General features: G+C 39.4%; 1 protein-coding gene across 1 annotated transcript in view; it reads right to left on the reverse strand.

The window, feature by feature from the left end:
- Positions 1 to 18,766: 18,766 nt before the first annotated feature.
- Positions 18,767 to 22,416, reverse strand: part of itgbl1.L (integrin subunit beta like 1 L homeolog) — an 87,570-nt gene continuing 83,920 nt past the window's right edge. The window contains 2 exon segments of the mRNA NM_001090841.1: positions 18,767 to 19,168; positions 21,506 to 21,619. Of these exon segments, the coding sequence (NP_001084310.1) occupies positions 19,077 to 19,168; positions 21,506 to 21,619 (206 nt within the window). The 3' untranslated portion in view covers positions 18,767 to 19,076.

Here is a 22,416-nt window from a genome sequence, read left to right on the forward strand (position 1 = left end):
AATATTTCTTTGTGTATCTCTAGTGTACTTGTTTCATATGAAACTGATTTTTTATTGTGCCTTTCATTTTCTTGTACGTCACTTTCTGCAGAAACTCTGACTTGACCAGTCAAAGGACGTCTGTAGCTAAAATAAAACACATTCATCTGATTATAGGACACTGGATGCTAAAGAAGTATATTAGTTTAATATGTGTAGAGCTGTATAGCAATTATGTGCAACCAAAGGTACCACCTTGAATTTTCAATCCAAGGTCCTTTGTTGGTGGAGTCTGCTCCCTGCCTGGTGCCACATATTGAGGTATATCCAGGTATCACTCAGTAAAGGATAAACATTAGCATGAAGGTTTCAGAGGTTTTCAGCAGCAGCAGTTGGTGGATGGAAGTTGACCTTTGCTTCTTCTTCTTTAAAGCTGTCATTTTTAAAATGTGGTGTTCCATTAACCCTTTAAGTACCACCAGACACACAACCTACAAAAAAAAAAGGCTTTAGTGCCTATGTTGCCTGAGTTGTAGATTATACTTAGATCTCTGCTGCTGCTCAATCATGTTGCCCAGTTATTTGCTTTGATGGTTTGAGGGGGCACTGGTAAAATCAGGAAAAAGTATATAAATCAAGCATATCACAAAGGAAAATAAACAAGCATGCTGCTTGAATACTGAGAATTAAAGGGGAACGCCGGCTTCCAAACCAAAATTTTATAAAGAGGCCCACATAACATAGAAACCCCTAATATACCCATCACAGTTACCTGTTTCTTCAAAAAGTATGAATAAATGCCATTTTCTATGCTGAAATCCAGCTGTTTAACAGTTCTTCTCTTTCTGCATCATTTAAAATCCTGGCAGGGAAGGAGGGACTAAACACTGATGTTACAAATTGTAACAACTTCTCCACAGCTTCCAGACAGCATGCAGGAACTACATAACCCACAATGCATTGCACTGGGATGTTCCTTTCCTTATTGGAATCACGTTACAGAACTCATTTTAAGACATCATCAGGAGAACTCACGCTCCTGCATGTGCTCTCCTAAAGAAAAAGTATGCAGACTCTTCTCTTATTATACTCACTTATCTGAAGAAACTGCAGTCACACCTCCGTGTTGCCCGTGCTGAGCACGGAGGTGTGACTGCAGTTTCAGCATACCTCCCAACATTTTGGAAATCAAAAGAGGGACAAAAAGTTGTGCTGCGCAAATTTTTGTGTCCGCGCAAATTTTTGTGGCCACGCCCATTTTTGTGGCCACACCCCCTAATTACCATGTTCATTTTACAAATTGTAAATAAGTAACACACACATACAAACACACATACAGACAGATACACACACACACAGTGAAACGGATACATACAGTGACACACACATACCAGTGGGGATGTGCTGCTCTCACACACACATGTAACACTGCTCTCTCACACACACACACACAGTCCATCTCCGCTGTAGCACCGCCCACTGATGTCACAGGCCGGGATGCAACTTACCCCTGTCCCACGGCAAATCTGTCGGACGTACCTTCCCAGGCGTTAGGCGATACGGTTGCGAGAGGCCGGTGATAGGCCCACACTCCCCGGCCTGGCTTACTCAGTCCCCGGATGTGACGCTCCCGAGTGTCTTACTGGGAATGACCAACCCTCGCCATGAAGGGCCTGAGTCCATCTGCGCAACCGAACCCACTGTCACCCACAACAGCCAATCAGCATCCGGCTTTGAGCGCTAGGGAGTCACCGATAGGCGGAATTGAGAGGTTCGGCACTGTGAGCGAAGTCACAGCAACTTCCCTATGGCAGTTACACCCCGCCCCCCGGCGGACACAATATCCGGTAATTGCGCTTCTCTCTGGCCCTTCCGCCGCCGGTTACAGTTGCCACAAGCTTTCACACCCTCAGATAGCGTGTGCGCCGCCATGTTTGTTATCGTATATAACAAAGGCCATCGTGCCATCGCCGCCTCCCCTCCGCCGCTGCTGGCGGGATGCGGGACAAATGAGTCCACTATCCGGGACAGCGGGACAGACACCCAAAAACGGGACTGTCCCGCGGAAAACGGGACGGTTGGGGGGTATGGTTTCAGTGAGTATAATAAGAGACAAGTCTGCATACTTCTTCTTTAGGAGAGCACATGCAGGAGCGTGTGTTCTCCTGATGATGTCCTAAAATGCGTTCCATATCACATGTGCAGGGAATTGTGGGGTTTGGAGGATGTCTGAGCTGGCTGTTGAAACAAAGTAACAGTAGTCAGCCAACACAGCAAAGTAGTCAGAAAGATCAGCAGAAGAGCAGGGGGCTAAGAAACCATTAAAAATCATGAAAAGTCTGCATATTTTTTAAATGATGTATATTGAAAAGTTGCTTGAAATTATGTTTACTTTTCAAAAAGCTTAGGTTATGTTTGTGTGGAGTTCCCCTTTAAAGAAACATTATGGACTGGAAAAGGAATGCAACAGAACACTTCTGATGTAAGTTAGATAATTATAGGATACCTTAAAGACTTTAGCCTACTAAGGGGTGGTTCTAAATAATCAACCACCATCCAGTCTTAATACCAGCAAAAAAGTATTACTTTACACAAGCTAGACGAAAATGAAGAACTCATATTAAAAAGAGTGATAACGCAATATTTAATATGTAGAAATTAAGACAATTAGTTTTTCTATTGTGAAACTGATGTTGACAAAATACAATATACATTGATTCTAAAATATTTTTTTAAAGGGATACCAAGATTGAGCTGTCCGGCTGTCATACAACAACAACCTTATAGTCTGTAAGCAAAAGGCCACCTTCTGCTCTTGGGCCTCGTGTAATGCAGGCTCTCACTATATTGCAGTGACTGTATAAACATGCATTAAACTGGAGTTTTGATATCCATTGACACCTGGACCTCCTCTCAGTGAATCAGTGCAAAGCAGTCATGGGATACCTTACATAAAATGATATCCAGCATAATACTGTTTCATTGTTGACATGTTCATATGTTAACAGCTATAGCTATCCCATTACAGTATGTTATCACCAATTGCTGACCACGAACAACTGGAATAAGCCCCATATTTAAGCAATCTCTAACAGTTAGGGGCATATTTATCAAGGGTCGAGGTGAATTTTCTAATGAAAAAAATTAAAATTTCAAGCTATTTTTTGTGTACTTCAACTAGGGTATATTCCAAATTCAATAAAAAAAAAATCAAAAATTCAAAATCCAAATTTATCACATACCGTCTCTTTAAAAATTCGACTTCGACCATTCACCATCTAAAACCTGCCGAATTGCTGTTTTAGCCTATTGGGGACCTCCTAGAACCTATTTGGAGTTAATTCAAAGGAAAAACTTCAAATTGAATTCAATCAAATGCGCTATTCATTCGACTCGTATAATTCTAATTCAGCCAAATACGGACCTAATTGACCAAAAAAGACCTTTGACTAAATTTCGGTTGGTCTTTTTGAATTCGAATTTTGTTTTTTTCAATTCGAAATTCGACCCTTGATAAATATGCCCCTTAAGATCAAAGTGAGGATATCAATGAAAATAACAAGTCTTGCGCCTACTCCAGCAGTACTATCCCAATAAAGAGCACTGATAAATCAACAATGCACACTACAATGGCCATGCTCTGAAGGGGAGTCTCTTGTAAAAGGGGTATTGTTTATAGCACTCATTTGTGAGCTAACATAAAGCTGGCACTCACATTTGAGAAGAGACTACTCATTAATTTGGTATTCCTTATACAATTATAGTTATGCATTTTTGCAGATTAAATATTGCTTTTCCTGAAATCCTGTTTGCAATATTTTTTTCTTATGGCAGTTTTTAAGTTTGTTTTCCATTTATTTCTGAGGTCCATTATTTTGACAAACTTTTATTGGTGATCAGAATTACTATAATGCATTGTATGCAGGGTTGCCACATCTACTGTCTTTGGTAAGCATGCTAGTGATCATTATACAAAGTGACTTTTTTATGTAAGCACCTACCATATGATAGTCTATGTCATTTATGTGCTGTCCACATCATGTCTTCATTTCGTAGCATTTCTTCTGTTACTTTTAATTTTACCTTGTCCACTAAATTAACAGTATATGCATTGTTCTTCTTAACCTTTAAGGTGACACTGTAAGGTCACCAGCAGTATCATTTTAGAATCTGATGCAGCACCAATTAAACTACAAAAATAAAGCATTTGCATGTAATCTTTCAGGTGTAGAGAATGAACCATTAAGCTGCGATAGTGCCTGTTGGGATGTCCCCAAGTAAAGTGCCCTGATTATAATTTCTGCATTTTAATGATGTAATCATTTCAAACCCAATAATGAGATGTTGAAAAATATTTTCATTTCTAAAATGTTTAACATATGGGACATACAGTATATCAAACTAATTATTTTCTGTGTACTGGCCATGGTTTTTGACAATTTCATATTTTTTTTAGCATTTTTATCATGTGTGCCATAGTGAAATAGATATTTTGGTCCATTCCAATGAAACGTTTGTTGGTTTATTACAGCTGAGTAATGAGGTGACTATTCAACTGTAATAAAAATGTGAATTCAAACATGTTAACATGTTCATATTTTATTCTGAACTGTTAGAAAGAGAGTTTGGTTTTCTAAAGCCAATAACATTTGTTCATTTTAATAAAAAGGTTCCACCTGCAAGTCTTGTACTAATTTTGTTCTTAGACTGTCTATGCATGTGCAATTACAGCAGGTCATTATTATCTCTCTTAATGGTATTTAAAAGATCTTTCTCAAGTTCTCATTCCACTTCCATATTGCACCAGTACATCTGTCCCACTTCCTGTTTAGAATCATGATCAAATGCATATTGGAGTAAACCTATTGCTGGGGTATTGCTCAAGGGTTCACACAGCAGGCTGCGTCAATAAGAATCATGCACAGCCGTCACTTTAATGCTAAGCACCAGAAATGCCGAAATCCCAAGTAGGAAGATTTTTAGAGCAATTGCATCAAAATTCATCAAAAGGCATCTGCACAATTGCGCAAGATGCAACTCCCCCTCACAGCCACAATTACATTTGAATTATGGGACACATGCTGCATTCTGGATAAAAATGAAGCAACTTACATGAAAAAAGGTGAATAGCACGCTACACTTTAAATTATTATTTTACATTAACTGCATTTTTAGACATTGTTTCCCCTGGCAAATTAAATTAGAAGCTAGGTAAAGTTATACATTTCTTGCACAGAAATGCCATTAAAAATATGATTATAATGCTATGCAAAAATATGTAGTGCTACAATTAATCCTGCCCCACAATATTGAATTTAACAGTAATTTAGAATGTGATACAGTACAGCAGGAGTAGAGTAGTGCCTCTACAGCAACTTGGGAACATAGAGTTTTTAACAACATGGAATTCCATCATTACTACATGTCTACCAAGCAGGGCCAGCCTGGGGGGCCCAGGGCCCACCGGGACTAATGTCCAGGACCCCCTCCAACCCCCCGCCGACCCCTTGTCCCCTATATGATGCGCCGAGCATGCGTGAATGCAGGCGCCGGCAAGCCTGCGTGAAGGTGCCGCGGCGCTCCTAAATCAACAGGTGCTGAGCGCATGTGCAGACGGCGCTGCGCAGTGCCTGAAAAAACTTTTTTTTTCCCCAAATCTGATCAGGAAAAAACACTGCTACCAAGTCTCCATCTAACACTGCCTTGCATTGTGTTGCTTATGCCACTGCAAGAAGTGGTAACAAATATACATTCAGTGGCGTAACTATAGAGGAATCAGGGTAAAAGGGAGGCCTCAGCTTCCTATAGTGTTCAAATCCACCTCCCCGCTGATCTTCTTCTTTAATTGATACACTCGCACCTGTGCAAGCATGTGATGGTAGAGGGGGGTTGCAAATGGGGAGGTGTGGACGGGGGGGGGGGTAGCAGGAGAGTTAGGATGGGGTTAGTTAGGATGGGGATTCCTTTTACCTGTAGTCCAACCCTCTATGCTTGTTGGTCTCTGTGCTTTAGCTCAGAAATGAATGCAAGTACTCAGAGAACCACTCTCTGTTCAATGTACAACAATTCACTTATTTGTGTTAAGATCCCCTTTAAGGTCTGACATCCAGCTCTAGTCACATGATTATTAGTAATATTTTATGGTATAAACAGCATCCAGCCCCAGACAAGGTCACACTGCAAACTGCATGCATATTTATGTCTTTTCCCAATAAGATTTAGTCGCCTAGCAACCAGACGCTATTAGACACTGTTGTTGCCTGGTGTAAGCAGGAAAGAAAAATCCAGAAGAAGAGTACAGTGATTTCAGCCCCACTGGGTTTGTTCGTTCATGATCTCTAGTGGTTATTTCTCTCCTGATTAACTAGCAACATCATTTCTTTTTTTTCTGTTCCCTTTGTATACATCCAATGTAAACAGCAGGGGGTGAAGGCACAGTATGGTGGCAATATTATCTATGGGACATAATTATTCAGTGAGTTTGCAATTGATCCTCAGCATTCAGCTCAGATTCAAAAGTTATGACCCATATGGCCCCCCATCAAGTCACTGATTGGTTTCTGCCTGGTAACCAGTGTAAACCAAGAGAGCTGCAAAGCAGGAAGTAGTGTTCTGGTTATTATGTTACAGGTCCAGTCACTCAACAATGAGCCCCAATCATTTGGTCTTTTGATGTGCTACCACCAATAATGTGTACATGGTCTTGTGGTAACATGGGTGTGGTTTAAAGTGGGTGTGGTTTAAACACAGGGAGTGGTAAACACTGGTTTCCATTATCGGTCCCCCACCATGTAGGCAAGAAAAGTCCAGCCCTCTGTACCATAGAAGTTGGACAGCACTGATCTATATCATGACAAAGGGGGTTAATAAGAACTGACATAGACATGTTTTAGGCCTACCTGGATCTTTTGTCAGTCTCCTAATAATATTTATTATAACAGGCATTGCGGTAAGTACATGGCATTGTATTCTTTCACGTCTTACATGTGTTGAGAGGAAACTTCACTAGTGGACATCCTTAGAATATAATACTGCACAAGGTTTAAAGGATATATTTGGGTTTTACTGCATTATTATGCCAGGACTACAGTAAAAATTCACTGTAACACACAAACCATCCCACTACCAGATATCAGTCTTCCAGCCACAAATACAAACAATTTCCTTTGAGCTATACTAGTTTTCTAGGTCATAAAGAAAAGGCTTACACATACTGTATATGTATTGTATTTGTAGATAGGCTTACAAATGTATGTAATACAATTCAGTGAAGCTTTTAATTTCAGAGCACAGTGAATGAAGCCTTAGCTGCATTGTTCACCCTGGAGCAGCTCTGCATTATAAGCACAGACCAAATCCTTATTACAATTCCTTCCTTTCCCTCATGGAAAATATGAGAGATAATCCAAAATGGAAAATACAATAAGCTGCATTCCATTTCTTATAATGATCTTTAAAAAACGTTATGGAACATCTAAAAATAAAAATATCTAAAAATATATCCCTAAATACTTTATTTTTAGAGAAAATAATTACGGAAGCAGTAATATTCGTGGTTACATAGATACCCCAGATTGACAAGTTAACATACAGCCCTGATCTGATGTCAGACTAGAACTCACAGCATTACATAGACAGCTAAAGTCACTGTAAAACATATTTTAAAAAATTCTGTCCATTTTGGTTAAAAACACCCAATGACCACAATGTAATTTGTGTGGAAAAATCCACGCAAAAGTCCAAGTAAATGTGTAGAATGGTAAAGGTTTTGCAAACCTTTAGTTTGTTAGTTTCCCTTAGGAATATTTTTGGCGAGCTAGATCAGGTCCTTTATTATAGTTGGGAGAGGGGAGCAGGTCCCTTAGCAATGTAGGTTGTTAGGTTTCCCCATGGTTAATAATAGGGAGACCAAAATGTGCTCAACCTCTTTGGGTTCACCCACTTGCTGGAGGAAGAAAGCAATGTGAGGGCCTGAGACAAAGGAAGGTTCCAGTATAGGAGAAGCAAGTACAAATAATAGTCAATCTATGAGTGAGAGGCAGGATCAGGGTAGTTAGCAGAGCAGTCAGAGACTCCAACAAGGAGGCTAATAAGGGTTAGTACCCTGTACTGTCAATGCTGCCAGTATGATGGTCTGTCTCAGGGAAGGAGAGATTTTTGAAGTAATACACCTTTGTGAGCTTCACCTAGTGCTAAGGGTTTGTTTACCTAGGCAGTAAGGACTACTTCTGGGTGAACTATCACTATGACTATGAGTGTGTGAAGCATTCACAATCTTGTATCATATGAGTCAGCACCCAACAAAGAAAATTTATGTAACAGCCATCAATCAAGTGTTTAATCTGTTTTTAAAGAACCACTGGCACCCAAGTTTATTTGAAGAATCTGTATTGGTGAAGATACAGTGTGGTTAACCCTTTCTCCAACAGTAAGTGAGGGCCCACCTGAGAAGGAAGAGTCACATGTAACACCTGCCCTACCAGGAGTTGCCAGGAGTTGATCCCCATCTTATCAGGTCTGAGGTAAATCAACAGGGATAACTGTTTTTATAGGGCACCCTACCCCCATCTACCTGTTACATATACATACATGGATAGGTTTTGTACAAAAAACAAAATAGGAGACGTATTAAAGGGGGCCTGTCACCCAGACATAAAAAGTTGTAATTATTTTTTATTAAAACATCCATACCTGTTATAAAGGCATTTAAAAATCTCAGATGTCAAGCATATAATACCGCTATGCTTCTGGCATGGAGGCGGGGCAGGCAATTACTTTCACTTTCCCTTCTGTGCTTTCTAGATGTCACTGCACTCTTCAAATTATACCTCCCTTCACACAGTTTATAACCATGGAGTCAATGTATGGGCAGGTGCATCAGGTCCCTAGCACATAAAAAAGATTTTGAGATGATGTATAATCTTAATAAATATGCTCACAAAATGGCACTTCCCTTCTTGTTGTGATTGTGATTTCCAAGACTGAAGGAGACAAGTGTTAAATAAAATATACAGTGGAAGTAAAGTTTATTTTGGTTGACGAACTCAATAGAAATAATTTTTTAGTGTAACAGGTCCCCTTTAAAGGTTGAAGAGGGATTCCAGCTATTTCCCCCTATATTAAAAATGAAAAGTTTTCATGGGCAATAAATTTGGAAGGTTCAGCTAGAGATACCTTGTATAGCCAATATTGGTATCACTTCTACAATACTTTTGTATTTGTGTTTTTTATTTGCTATTGTTGCCACTGGCTAACACGGTACAATTTATTTTGCTATTATCCCAGCAACCCCCATTTTATCATGTTTATTAACCTTTACCTGATGTTGTAGAGGTTTAACAATATCAGTGTTGTCCAGCTTTGAGCCATCAAATTCTATTATTTCCTATAGCCTACTGTCTTGCACATCTGCTGACAATTATAACACTGAACCGTTTTGTCATGGAAAAATTATTCCAAGTTGAGCCAATTTTAACATTCAGCAGAGAGCTGGAAAAGTAAATTATATCTAATAAAATGTCAATGTTAACCCATGTCCAACAGGAATCTTACAGGAATTCTATCCCAATTACATAGTTAATCCTATCTTCTTTGTGCACTGTTGCATATTTGTAAGTTCGAGCTCCATGAGTAAAATGCCTAGACGCTACAGCCCTGGACGGGTAATCTGTGGATTCTAGCAAATGCCAGAGGGGCTGCTGTAAGATGCCATAGACAGTGTTTTGCATCATTTTAAAAGTTGTTGCAGTATGTTTGCCAAAATGCATTAGAGTCAATGGGAAGGTAAAATTACATTTTGGTTAAAGGAATTGTTCAGTATAAAAATGAAAACTGAGTAAATAGATGAGAGGCTGTGCAAACTAAAACATATTTTCAATATAGTTAGTTAGCTATAAGGCTGGAGTGACTGGATGTCTAACATAATAGCCAGAACACTACTTCCTGCTTTTCAGCTCTCTTGGTTTCCAGTGATTGGTTACCAGGCAGTAACCAATCAGTGACTTGAGGGGGGGCACATGGGTCATAACTGCTGCTTTTGAATCTGAGCTAATAGCATATGCATTGTCCTACATATTTTCTTTTCAAGCAAAACAGACTGCATAAAGAAATCCTAGTGTAGATTTGCAAAAAAAAAAAGTTGTCACTAGCAAAGCTGTCTAGGTCGAAAAAGTGTGTATGTCCCTTGTGCCAAACGGTCTGTATGGATATTTCCTTAGGAAGGCCAGTCTTGGTAAAATTATATCTAATGACACAAAGCATAACGAAGGCATTACGTTTATTTACATTGTCAACAATTGTTATTATTAGATTTTTACTTTAGATTTATTGTATATTCTATTTTATGTATATTTTTATTTGAGTTAGCACCCTATATTGTATATAAAACTACAATGTATGCAGGCCTTAACCAGAGTTTCCAACATGGATTGGGTTATTTCTGGAAATGATTTGTATAGAAAATCAAGTGTTTTCGTTTAAGGAAAATGCCTGTGGTTCAACTACCCCATTACCTCAATTTTATGTGTGCCATGTCTGCTGCTGCTGATAGGTGCTCCAGGCCTCTGTAGACCAAGATGACCTTTCCTTAATCGACATAAGTATATATGTATAATTTCAAGTTAGTACTGATATGGATCAAAATACAGCCACAAGGCAGTTTAAATGACATATCAAGGCCAGTGCCTACCAATTGCTGTGATCCAGGCATGGTTTATATCACATGACTATTCAGCAGCAGATTGTCTGAACAGTGGTTTTTCTTTCAATATCTGGTGGACAAATTATTATGCCTCTAAAAACATCCAATATACATTGTACTATGAATAAATAAATGCAATAAGGTTTATAGTCTCTGGTTCTACAGACATCCATATCATCTAATATTAGTTATATAATATTCAGACTCTTACTTGTATCACATAGAACCGATTTACTCTATTTACAAGGGTCTTAAAGGGGTTGTTCAACCTTCCAAACACTTTTTTCAGTTGTTTTCAGATTGTTCCCCAGAAATAAAGACTTTTTTTCAATTACTTTCCATTATTTATTTTTTACTGTTTTTCCAAAATCTGAGTTTAATGTTAAATGTTCCTGTCTCTGATGTTTCATTCTGGCAGCTCAGTAATTCAGGTGCAGAGTCTAAACTGTTACAGTTTTGCAACATTTAATTTATACATTTCTCAGCAGCATCTCTGGAGTATTAGCAACTATTGTATCAATTCTAACAGCTGCCTGTAATGATACCAAGAAACTCTGCTCTGCAGGAACAAAGATATCAACTAAATGTATCAATTTATAACAGTGACACAAAAAATAGAAATTAATTGGAAAAAGTCATTATTTCTGGTGAACTATCTAAAAACAACTAGTTGTTTGAAGATGAACAACCCCTTTAAATGACAGAAATGTTGGCATTACATGTGTCATGTTTTATAATTATAAGTTAGGAATGTGAGAAGATATAAGCCAATCAATTTATGTAAAACTAAATTCAGTTTGACATACAAAGTAATTTGAGGCACACTAGGACCATCTTCTCTCTCTCTTGCTGCCGTCAATCCTGCTCTCCAAATGTCAAAGGCACACTTTAATTTAAAACAATTATAGAGCATGTTAAATAAGAGTTTTTATTTCCAGTAAATCCTTTTCTGCCTGGCAGATGCTGTTAGTGCAAATATCTGAGGTTAAGTTCATACACCTGGTGACTGAGGATTCCTCCTCCTACTATAAAAGCAGTATTCCTCCTATTAAGAAGCAGTTTCATACTCAAGCAAGGAATATGAAGGTAGAAGAAGAAGGAAGGCAGAAGAGTCGAGAACATAAGTAACATAGAACAAGAAACCAACATATGAAATCAGTAAACCTTAAATGAACCCCTCGTAGGGAGGGATTTACTACACTGACAGCATCATCATAGTGAATTTATGGTTAATACTGAGATTCATGGAGGGCCTGTTGAAGAAGACTGCGATTTTATGGAGGTATTGGGTCCATATATCATGTCTAAGTTGTAGGATGTCATGGAAAACGTGATTTTGGACTCATCGGAAAATACTTTTTTCTTGGCCCAGACCCTGCAGATGCTAGGGTTTAGTTTTAGAAGGACAAAAGCTTCACTCCTCTTCCTATATCACCTGCTGGCTCTGCCCTCCTACTCCAGTTCATTCTAAACACTGGAGGAGACAACAAGGAGTATACAGATGGAAGAAGGGGGTAGAAGAAGAATGTAAGTAGGAAAATGTAGAATGAGAAGAGTGAAATAAGGAGAAGCTAACCTCGCTATACTGTACTATAAACTTGTGTGAGACTTACTGCGCTAACAGTCTAAGCCAACGAGAAAAGGATCTTCTGATGAGTCCAAAATCCCCTTTTCCATGACATGTTAAATCCTCTTTTCTCTAAGCGGTCCTACCTGTTAGTGCAGACGTTAGGTGACGTCCCAAAGCTGTCCCCTGTAGGGTGGGTATTTAGTGCTGATGTGAAACTGCTGCCTGGAGTACTTAACGTCCATGGGATGCATGTGCGGAGGCAGCAACCTGTAAAACTTAGTGAAAGTGTAGAATAAGACCCAAATTGCTGCCTGACACATATGTTCTGGTGTAGCTGTGTATCTTAATGCCCAAGATGTACTGGTGGCCCGGGTGGAGTGGGCTGTAGCTGGTGGAATGGCTCTGCACTGTACCGAATAAGTCTGTGTGATAGTGTTGACTAGTGTTGACTAGCCCTCTGGCAATGGTACTCCTGGAAAATGATTTACCTTTCTGGTACTGTCCAAAGGTTACAAACAAGCGATCAGACCATCTGTAGGTGGCCAATCTATGGATATACCATTTGACTGCCCATACCACATCTAATGTGTGTAAGTCCCTCTCTGTTGCATTGGCTGGGCTAGGACAAAATGAAGGCAGTACTATACCCTGGTTGATTTGAAGGAGGAGTTTGTAACACCTCCTTGTCCTGATGGCTCTTTTTGGTGAAAGGCGCTAATCTCAGTCTAGCCAATGTGATGGCTACAAGGAGATCTACCTTCCAACTAACCTTTGATATGTGATTTCAACGTCCATTTGAGAGTGGCTGTGCTTAATCCCTTCTGAAACCCATCTGATAAGAACTGAACTATGTCACTAGTTGTCTGCCTCCTGGCACCAGGTTATGCATCTCTTTCAAGTGTGCTAATAGACAAGGGGTTGCCTTCCTAGATTTAACTAAAATGTCTATGGCTGGCTGGGAGTACCCCTTGCTTGCCCATGGCTTGCAGAAGAACATGGCTATGAGATCTGCGTATTATGTTATGTTGAGCCAGGCTAGTGCAATCAGAATAGTGTGAGTCTGTTCTTTCTTGATCTTTTCCACAATACTTGGGACTATCGGCAGTGGGGGAAATGCAGGCAAAGAAATTAGTCCAGCACCCACAGTTTTCGATAAAATGGCCTTTATTGGACCAAGGGCATGCCCTTGATCCAATAAAGGCCGTTTTATCGAAAACTGTGGGTGCTGGACTAATTTCTTTGCCAGTATTACCAGTGGAAAGTGGCCATTAGAGGACGTGCACCCAGCCAAAGAAGGGAGTGGAAGTCGTGCTGACTACTAATCTGCTAAGTGGGGGAAATGCATACCAATGCCATGTAATCACTAGTGCATCTACAAAGACAGCCCTGGTTCTCTGGTTCTGAAGCAGTAGACTGGTAGCTTGTGGTTCCTGGGAGATGCTAGCATCTGGGAATCCCCATATGTCCACAATTTGTTGGAACATCTCTTGATGAAGTGACCATTTTCCCCGATGTATTGCCTGTCTGCTTAGGTAATCCACCTCCAAATTTAAAGTGCCAGGAATATAGACTGCAGGAAGAGCTGACACATGCTGCTCTGCCAATTGTAGTAGTCTGGATACCTCTTTCAGTGCCCCCATGCTGTGGGTGCCACCCTGACTGTTTATGTATGCCACAGTCATGGCATTTTATGACTGAATGTGTAATGGTTGTCACCTCAGCCAGTGTAACCAAGTGGATACATTGTATATTGCCCTGATCTCCAAGATATTTATGGGGAGATGGGCCTCTTCCTGTGACCAAAGGCCTTGTTATGTGTGTTGGTTGAACACTACTTCCAATCCTGTGAGGCTGGTGTCTGTTGTGTGAACTTGCCACATGAGTGGCACCCAATATCTGCCTCTGATGAAGTTTTCCCATCATGGACCACCAACATAGGCTGTTTAGGAGTAAGGTGGTCTGCTGAGAGAATTTCTGGTTGTCCTTTTTCCAAAACCTGAGAAAGTTGATCTGAAGCCTCATGTGAAATCTTCCATAGGGGATGGTCTCTAGGGAGGCGACCATGTAACCTAGGAGTCTTAGCATGACTTCTGCCAAAGTTAAAAATTGCTTGCTCATTGATTATACTGCTAGTATGAGTCTCTGAGCCTTTGGCTCTGTAAGGAACACTCTTGCCTGTTGGGTATCTATCCGGAGGCCCAAAAACTCTATTGTTTGGCTGGGGTGAACATTGCTCTTCCTGAGATATATTAGCCAGCCGTGGCCTTGTAGAGCCCTGATGGGCAATTGGGTGTGATCTAGGGATGTGGAAAATGTTGTTGCCTTCAGTATAACTGTGATACCTAAGTCTCTTAGATATGTAATTACTGGGGCCTGTAGGGTATCTGTCCTAAAGCCAAGAATCTTTATCATCTGGCTGGGCTGAAGATTGCTCTTCGTGAGATTTATTAGCCAGCTGTGGTCTCATAGAGCCCTGATGGTCAATTGGGTGTGATCTAGGGCTGTGGCAAATTAAGCTGCCCTCAGTAAGAGGTCATCCAGATATGGTATAACTATGATACCTAAGTCTCTTAGATATGCCATTACTGGGGCCAGAATTATGGTAAAAAGTCGAGGTGCAGTGCAAAGGTCTAAGGGAAGGGTGAAAAATTAATAATGCCAGTTTGCCACCTCAAAGTACAGGAATTTTTGGTCTCGTGGATTGATTGGGATGTGCGGGTAGATGTCCTTTAAGTCCACTGATGTGAGGAATGCTCCTGGTTCTAGTGCTGCTAGTACAGAATGAACGGACTCCATTTTGAACTTCTGCTTTCTTATGAAGGGGTTTAGAGGTTTTAAGTTGAGGACTGGCCTAAAAGAGCCTTCTTTCTTTTTCACTAAGAAGAGGGTAGAATAGAATCCCTGAAACATCTGCTGCGGCGGTACCTCTTGTACTACTCCGTTTTGTAGCAATTTGTGGACTGCTGTCTTGAGTGCTAGTGTTTTGAAGTGGTCTCTTCAAATGAATCGATAACAGGGAGGACTGTCTCTGAATGGGATTCTGTACTCATCTTGGATGATTGATAGGACCCAAGGGTCGGAAGTTGTAACTTGGCACGTGCTTAGTAATAGAGTCAGTTGTCCACCCACCTGCACATCCATACTGTTTTCCATGGCGTCATGCCAAGGAAGGTTTGGCTTCTGTAAAGTTGTCTTCTTGAAGGGTCGTGATTGTTGCAACCATGCTCGTCATCCACAGCCCACAAAGTTGCTTATCCCACCTGTGACCTCTGATATTATTTGCTTAAGATCAGAACCAAACAACTGGCCTCCAAGAAATGTGAGTGCCAATAGTCTAGCCTTAGATGCCATGCCCCTGACCACTATCTAAGCCATAGAGCTCTCCTGCAATTACCATATTGGCTGATGATTTCACTGCCAATTTTACCATATCTATGCCAGCCTCCGGATATAAAGGAAAGGGCTGAGCTGATCTTGTTCATTGATGATATCAGCTCTTGTTCACAGAATGGGAGGTCTGTGAGCAATTAATGGCACCCAAAACCAGGGGTTCTGGTCACATCAATGGCTGCTGTAGCAGGGCGTAAAATTGAGCTTGCGTGCACAAAAACCTTTGGAGTTGACCTTTGGTGGTTTGTCCCTAAACTTACTGCTTTCATTGGGTACGTGCTGCAGAACCTTTTAGTTAAAGCTATCCTACAGCTGTCTGCTTGTGTCCACACCGTATCAATAGCTTGTTGATCATCCTTAGCGATGGGGAAGACTCTGGATTTTTTTGGTTGCACTCCCAACACTGACAGCTTTTGAGAGTGTAGTTTCGGTTTCTAATGTCTCAAGTACTTGCCATAGTAAGTGCTTGGTAACATCAGGTTTATTTACAGATGTACCGTCTAAGTCAGAGTCTGACTCTGTTAGGGCCTCATCTTCCTCAGTGTACCTTGGTTGGCTATCCTCTCTACCCACATCCTGAATAGATTCAGAATCAGACTTGGATGGTGTGTTGTCTATATGCCTCTTGTGTGAGGATTGGTAGATTGAGCAATTGTAAAGAAAAAATTGGCACAGATTACCATAAGAATTTCCAACAGGTTAAATGGAGGATTTTGATGCAAATCAATAACAGGCAAAAAAGGGAGTAGGGAGTTATTTATGAAAGGCCGCATTTTAGAGTTGTTTAGACCTTGAATTAACTCACAACTCAAATTGTTTCTAATTTAAGAAGAAACCTGAATGGGAAAAAATTTGAATCAGCGAGGTCGGGCTTAACAACCTGAAACCACTGCGAAAAACTTCCAATGGCTCAAATTGATTGCGTTTTTGAGTGAAACCGTCAGAAAAAAACATAATTAGCACGAAGGCTATTAACATCTTCAAATGGTTCAAGGGCCCTCTGCCATCGACTTCTACATGACCTCGACAGGTTCTAGATGGTGTATTTCCGGATTCAAGAAGGGTCAGGGTCAGGGTATAATAAATCTTGAAAAATAGATTTTTGACTCAATTTTTTTATGAAAAACACAACTCAAACCTTTAAGTTTGTAATCTAAAGGTGTAGAGTTTCCAGCAATACCCTAGGGTTACAATGGTTAGGTCCCCCATTAACAACCATACACACTACATTTAAAACCCACCAAAAATGTCCTCAAAGCCCTTTTGCAGATTTGTTCTCAAACTTCCAATATAAAATATTTCACTACAAGCATCTCCAGCTTTCACATAAGAATACCAGCCCTAGCTTAATCAACATCCCCCACATTATACTTGCCTACTGGATGATATATGGTCGGAAGTGGATATTGAATTGTTACATGCTAGCCAACATGAATATAGAACAGGTACTTATACCTACACCTAGCCCTATTATTTATATTAAATACACAGCCATGTCAATTATGTCACACTTCCAGCAAATAACCTTCTCCTTTATAATGACTTTTTAAGAACAGATCTGAGTACTGAGTATTCCGCCTGCACATAGTCATACATGCAAGCAAGCCATAATGCACAACCACTTTTCAGATCCAGTTCCAACTGATAGCATATTATTACATGGGAAATATACTCTTTGTATAAGTAGGGCTTACAATTTGTTTTATATATGCTTAATAACACATATTGTAATAGGTAACTCTTCAAAGCTTTACTTATCATCATGTCCATTCATAAATACCATGGTTGTGCTCATAATAAGACTTTATCTAAATATACCAATGAAAGGGTATACTTGGACTTTTGAGCTTGTTATATCTTAATTATGGGACAGCATGGGAAAACCTTTAGAATGAATAGCCATACATTTAAATTTTTTAATTTAAATTTGGTCAGTATAAATTTGGTCAGTATAATGCCCAAGTAAGTATCAACACCAGAAATTCAATAAAGTGGCTTAATTGCACTAGTAAACAGGCAGTAAAAAAATATATATACAGTAACAGGGAAAAGAATAAGATATTATATATATTATATTACAAAGAGCACATTTGTTGTTTTAAATGCTTATAATTTTTTTTCCTTACTCATGTGCTACAATATTTTCCATGAAAGCTTGCAAACTTCATTTAAGAATGCCTTCATTTATGGACCAGTGTAAAAGGTCTGAAGGATATAATATGCTATTCGTTTAATCATGTATTGCAACTATTTTTATAGGAGGACATTCCTAGACATATGGTTTAGCCCAGGGATAGGCAATCTTTGCTATCACAGCTGTTTCAACTGTGAGCTGTGCTTGTTGGGGGGGGGGTTCATGGACTAAGAACAGCTGGAACACCAAAAATGATGTTATTAATGTATCTAGTATAAGTAACTCTAAAACAACTGGACTTGCTGAGCAATCATTGAATACGTTTCACTACTCATCTGAGCAGCTTCTTCAGTTCAACTGACGAGGGACGAGGGAAAGCCTCGGCATGTTGTTTTTAGAATTACTTATACTAGATATGGAGTAATGAAAACATTCATAGTGTTATTAATGTGCTTTGAACATTAAACACGCATGCACAAGATAGACTTCTGACAATATTTATTAAAATATTAAAATCTATATAGTCATGTTTTTTTCTTACCGTTATAGAGAGCAGGTAAACTGTACACGTTATAGAATAAAATTTGAGAATTCTATACAGGTATGGGACCTGTTACCAAGAATGCTCAGGACCTGGATCTTTCCGTAATTTGGATCTTTTTACCTTAATTCTACTAGAAAATCACGTAAACATTAAATAAACCCAATAGGCTGGGTTTGCTTCTAATAAGGATTAATTATATCTTAGTTTGGATCAAGTACAATGTACTGTTTTATTATTAGAGAGAAAAAGCAATGGAGTCTATGGGAGACAGCCCTTCAATTATTCCGAGCTTTCTGGATAATGTGTTTCCAGATAATGGATCCCATACCTGTACCACAAAACAACACTTTAACCACAGATATTACTGTACCCTGTGGCATGGGAAATAGGGCAACAATTTTGGGTGCCAGACCCATACCAGTAATTAATAATTACAACTATTATTCAAAGTTTCCCTTTTTTAATTTTTTATTCTGATAACCATGTAAATTATGCAAAAAACATTTTTTTTCTCCTTTCATGCATATCACAGCACAAATGCAAACATTTCATGGTTAATCAGAATTTTGTTCATCCAAGAAAAAAAATAATGTAAATCATACAGGGCTTAGTCTGTTTGAGCGGCCCTAGTGATGGTGAGTATATTCAGCTTGTGTTATACATTCTAACAGGCTATTGAAAAAGAGAAAAGATTCATGTCATTTTCCATAGTTTGTTTTTCCATTTGCCTTTGCACGTGTTGTTGTTATTCTTGCTAACGTTAAGGATATTCGCTTCCAAGCCATATCTCACAGGCATTTCCGTTCCATCCTTCCCAGCATTCACAGTTTCCACAGTTACATATTCCGTTGCCTGTAACAAATTGAATAGGGGTTTAATTATCACAATCAAAATGTACTCTTTCAGATACCCCATTAAAAACTAGCAGGTCATAATCAAAACTCTAACTGGCCCCTGCAATGTTCAGCTTTTTATATGTGGAGCACTTTGCATTTGATTTAGCTTGGAGTGGAAATATAGACTTTCAACCAACTAATGGCATCTTTTCAGCTGTGCTTTTTTTGTGAAGTGCTGCACTCTGTAATCATGCTGTCTTGCTAGTCACATGTATTATAGTGTGGTGGATGGATGCAGTTGTGCTCATCTGCACCCTGTGCACCTGAAGACCTTAACGCTTTTATTAGCAGTAACTATCGCTTTTTTGAAATATCAGACTTAATAAGGGAACAGACAGATAAGACTGTGAAGAGGAGGTTTATAATGAAAGCTTGACCTTTACAGAAGGTACCTTCTGACATTTATTGATATTTATTTTTGCAGCTTTTAGAAAATAAGTCCTTAGATAAGTCACCCTCCCAAAAAAACAAGTTACCCCACCTAGATTAATTGAGCAACAGCACAATTAACAAAACATTATGTTGTAAGAAAGGGAATAAGCTTAAAGGTTTATTAAGTAATGTAAATAAGTGTAATTCCCTTTGTCTAGTTGCCCTGTATAAACAGAATATTACCTAAGATAAATAACTGCTGTCACCCTTTTAGGGTCTGGCCACACGGGCAGATTCGGGGAGATTAGTTGCCAGGTAACAAATCTCCTCTTCTTCGCGGTGACTAATCTGCCCGATCTGCCTTCCCCTGCCTTTCGCCGGCTAAAATGTAAATCACCTGTGGGCAGGCACACGGAATGCTTTGTTTTCCGAAGTCGCCCAAAGTTTCCTCGTGAGGCAACTACGGGCGACTTCGGAAAATGAATCGTTCCGTGTGCCAAGGGGAGATTAGTCTCCAAGAAGAAGAGGAGATTTGTCGCCTGGTGACTAATCTCCCCGAATCTGCCTGTGTGGCCAGCCCCTTATACTAATAGGAACCATACCTTGTTAACAAACGAAGCCTAATAACTTAAAGGACTACCACAGAACCACACATCCTGATGATGTGAATTTGTGCACCAAATGAACCAGTAAAATTAGTTCAGTCCGTATAACTGACGTTTAAGGGTAATTTAATAAAAGGTATAATAATGTTTGCCCAGGTCTAGTAACCCACACAGGAACGATCAGATTACATATTATTTAGGGGCACATTTATCAAGGATCGAATTTCGAAGTGTAAAATACTTCGAAATTCGACCATCGAATTGAATTACTTCGACTTCGAATATTAAAGTCTAAGTTTTTTTTACTGAACTTGGCCATTCTGCAGTCGAAGGAAAATCGTTTAATCGAACAACAAAATCCTGCGAATTGAACGATTCAAAGGATTTTATCCATTGACCGAACGATTTTACTTCGACTTGAAAAAACTTAGAAACATGCTCTAGAAGGTCTCCACAGGCTAAAATAGCACTTTGGCAGGTTTAATTTGGCGACGTATTGTAGTCGAAGTTTTTTAAAGAGACAGTACTTTAGATTTTCGAAGTCAAACTTTTTTGCTTCAAATTTTAAGTCGAAGTCGTAGTAGCCTATTCGATGATAGAAATACCCAAAAAACTACTTTGAAATTCGAACTTTTTGAACTTCGCAAAATTCCCTCTAATCCACTTCGACCCTTGATAAATGTGCCCCTTAATCTACTTGATATCTACTTGTGATAATTGCTCACAGGGCTGTTTTATTTACTGCAGATTGAAAGATAGAGAAGGGTGAACACATGTCAAGAGCACGCTCGCGTCAAAATTGATGCGCGTCAACATTATTTTGACGCCCATTGACTTCAATGCTTTTGCTAATTTTTTGCCATTTCACAAATTTTTCGGTAAATTCACAGATATTTCAGCGAAGTGAAACTGCACTGATTCACACCTTCACTACTGTGATTACATAAATAGGTACAACTCTTTGCAATCCATTTTGCCAGCACAAAGATTACATTAATAGGCAAATAAAAATCCTGATGGAGCAAATTGAAAAATAATAGGCACTTGGATCTGGTTTTATTTCAAAATGTCACCTTGTGCCCTGTTATAAATAAGCCCTTCTAATGAAAGAAAGAAGTTTGGAAAAAATCTGGTTCATATTAGAGCAAAGGAGTCCATGACTGGAGAGAAGGAAACAGAAGAAAAAGAAGCTAAAACCCACGCTTTGCAAGCATAAATTCTTACAAAACAGTTAAAACAGCCCTTCAAAACAATGCATAGAACAAGTCTTTTTCTTGGCAGAGCTGTATTTTGAGTGCATTTAATGTTCTGTTTACCTGTGCAAATAAGGCCATCGTGTTTGTCACAGTCTCTGTCATCACATTCACAGAATTCCCCAGAAACATACCACTCCTGTGGTGAACAGATGCACTTTCCACAGTGGCAGGAACCTAAAAGCAGAAAGGCTCATTACTTGCAGCAACAGTAAGCTTGAGAGACAAGAGATGTCTGCCAAAGCAGATAACATCTTGTTTTCTCAAATGTATTTTTAACACTGTTTTTCTTCTGTGTTCCTGACTTTCACCTGGCAGTTTAAAGAAACAATTTTGTAATTGTTTGATAGAGAATACATTATCAATGGCATTCCCAGGCCATTTCAGAATTTATTACATGCTAAAGACTCCCCACTTTACCCTCTGTCAGCTGCAATGGGATGTAATCTTATTGCTTAATTCTCAGATTTTATGGAATCTTCTGTAAAACCTGTAAACCTGGGACCTGCTATCCAGAATGCTCAGGACCTGGGGTTTTCCAGATTGGTGGGGGGGGGGGCTTTCTAGAAATTGGATCACCATACCTTAAGTCATATGAGTGATTATGTAGAATCCCTGCCATAAAGCAAGACAGGGCTTCTGTCACATGGGGTATCAGGAAAAAGGATTCTCTTTGCAAGAATGAAAATTGGTGATATCTTTTACAAAATCACACTATTACATATTGTTTTCAAACATAAGTAAAGCATTCTATTCAGACACTGCTTATTAGCTTAATGACACCAAAACCCACACCCACTATATAAGAGTACAGTACTCAAACCAATGGGGAGAAGAAAGGGACCCTGCCAGTGTTGTCATTGTCAATGGGATGAGCTCTTAAAGGTATGGGGCAGCAAGGCACTGGTATACAATGTCAGGCAACAGTACTGTCTCCCCATGACAAGTCTGAACAGTAGACACTAGTATATAAT

Source organism: Xenopus laevis, chromosome 2L (assembly GCF_017654675.1).
Source record: "Xenopus laevis strain J_2021 chromosome 2L, Xenopus_laevis_v10.1, whole genome shotgun sequence".
In the NCBI taxonomy this organism is placed as follows: Eukaryota; Metazoa; Chordata; class Amphibia; order Anura; family Pipidae; genus Xenopus; species Xenopus laevis.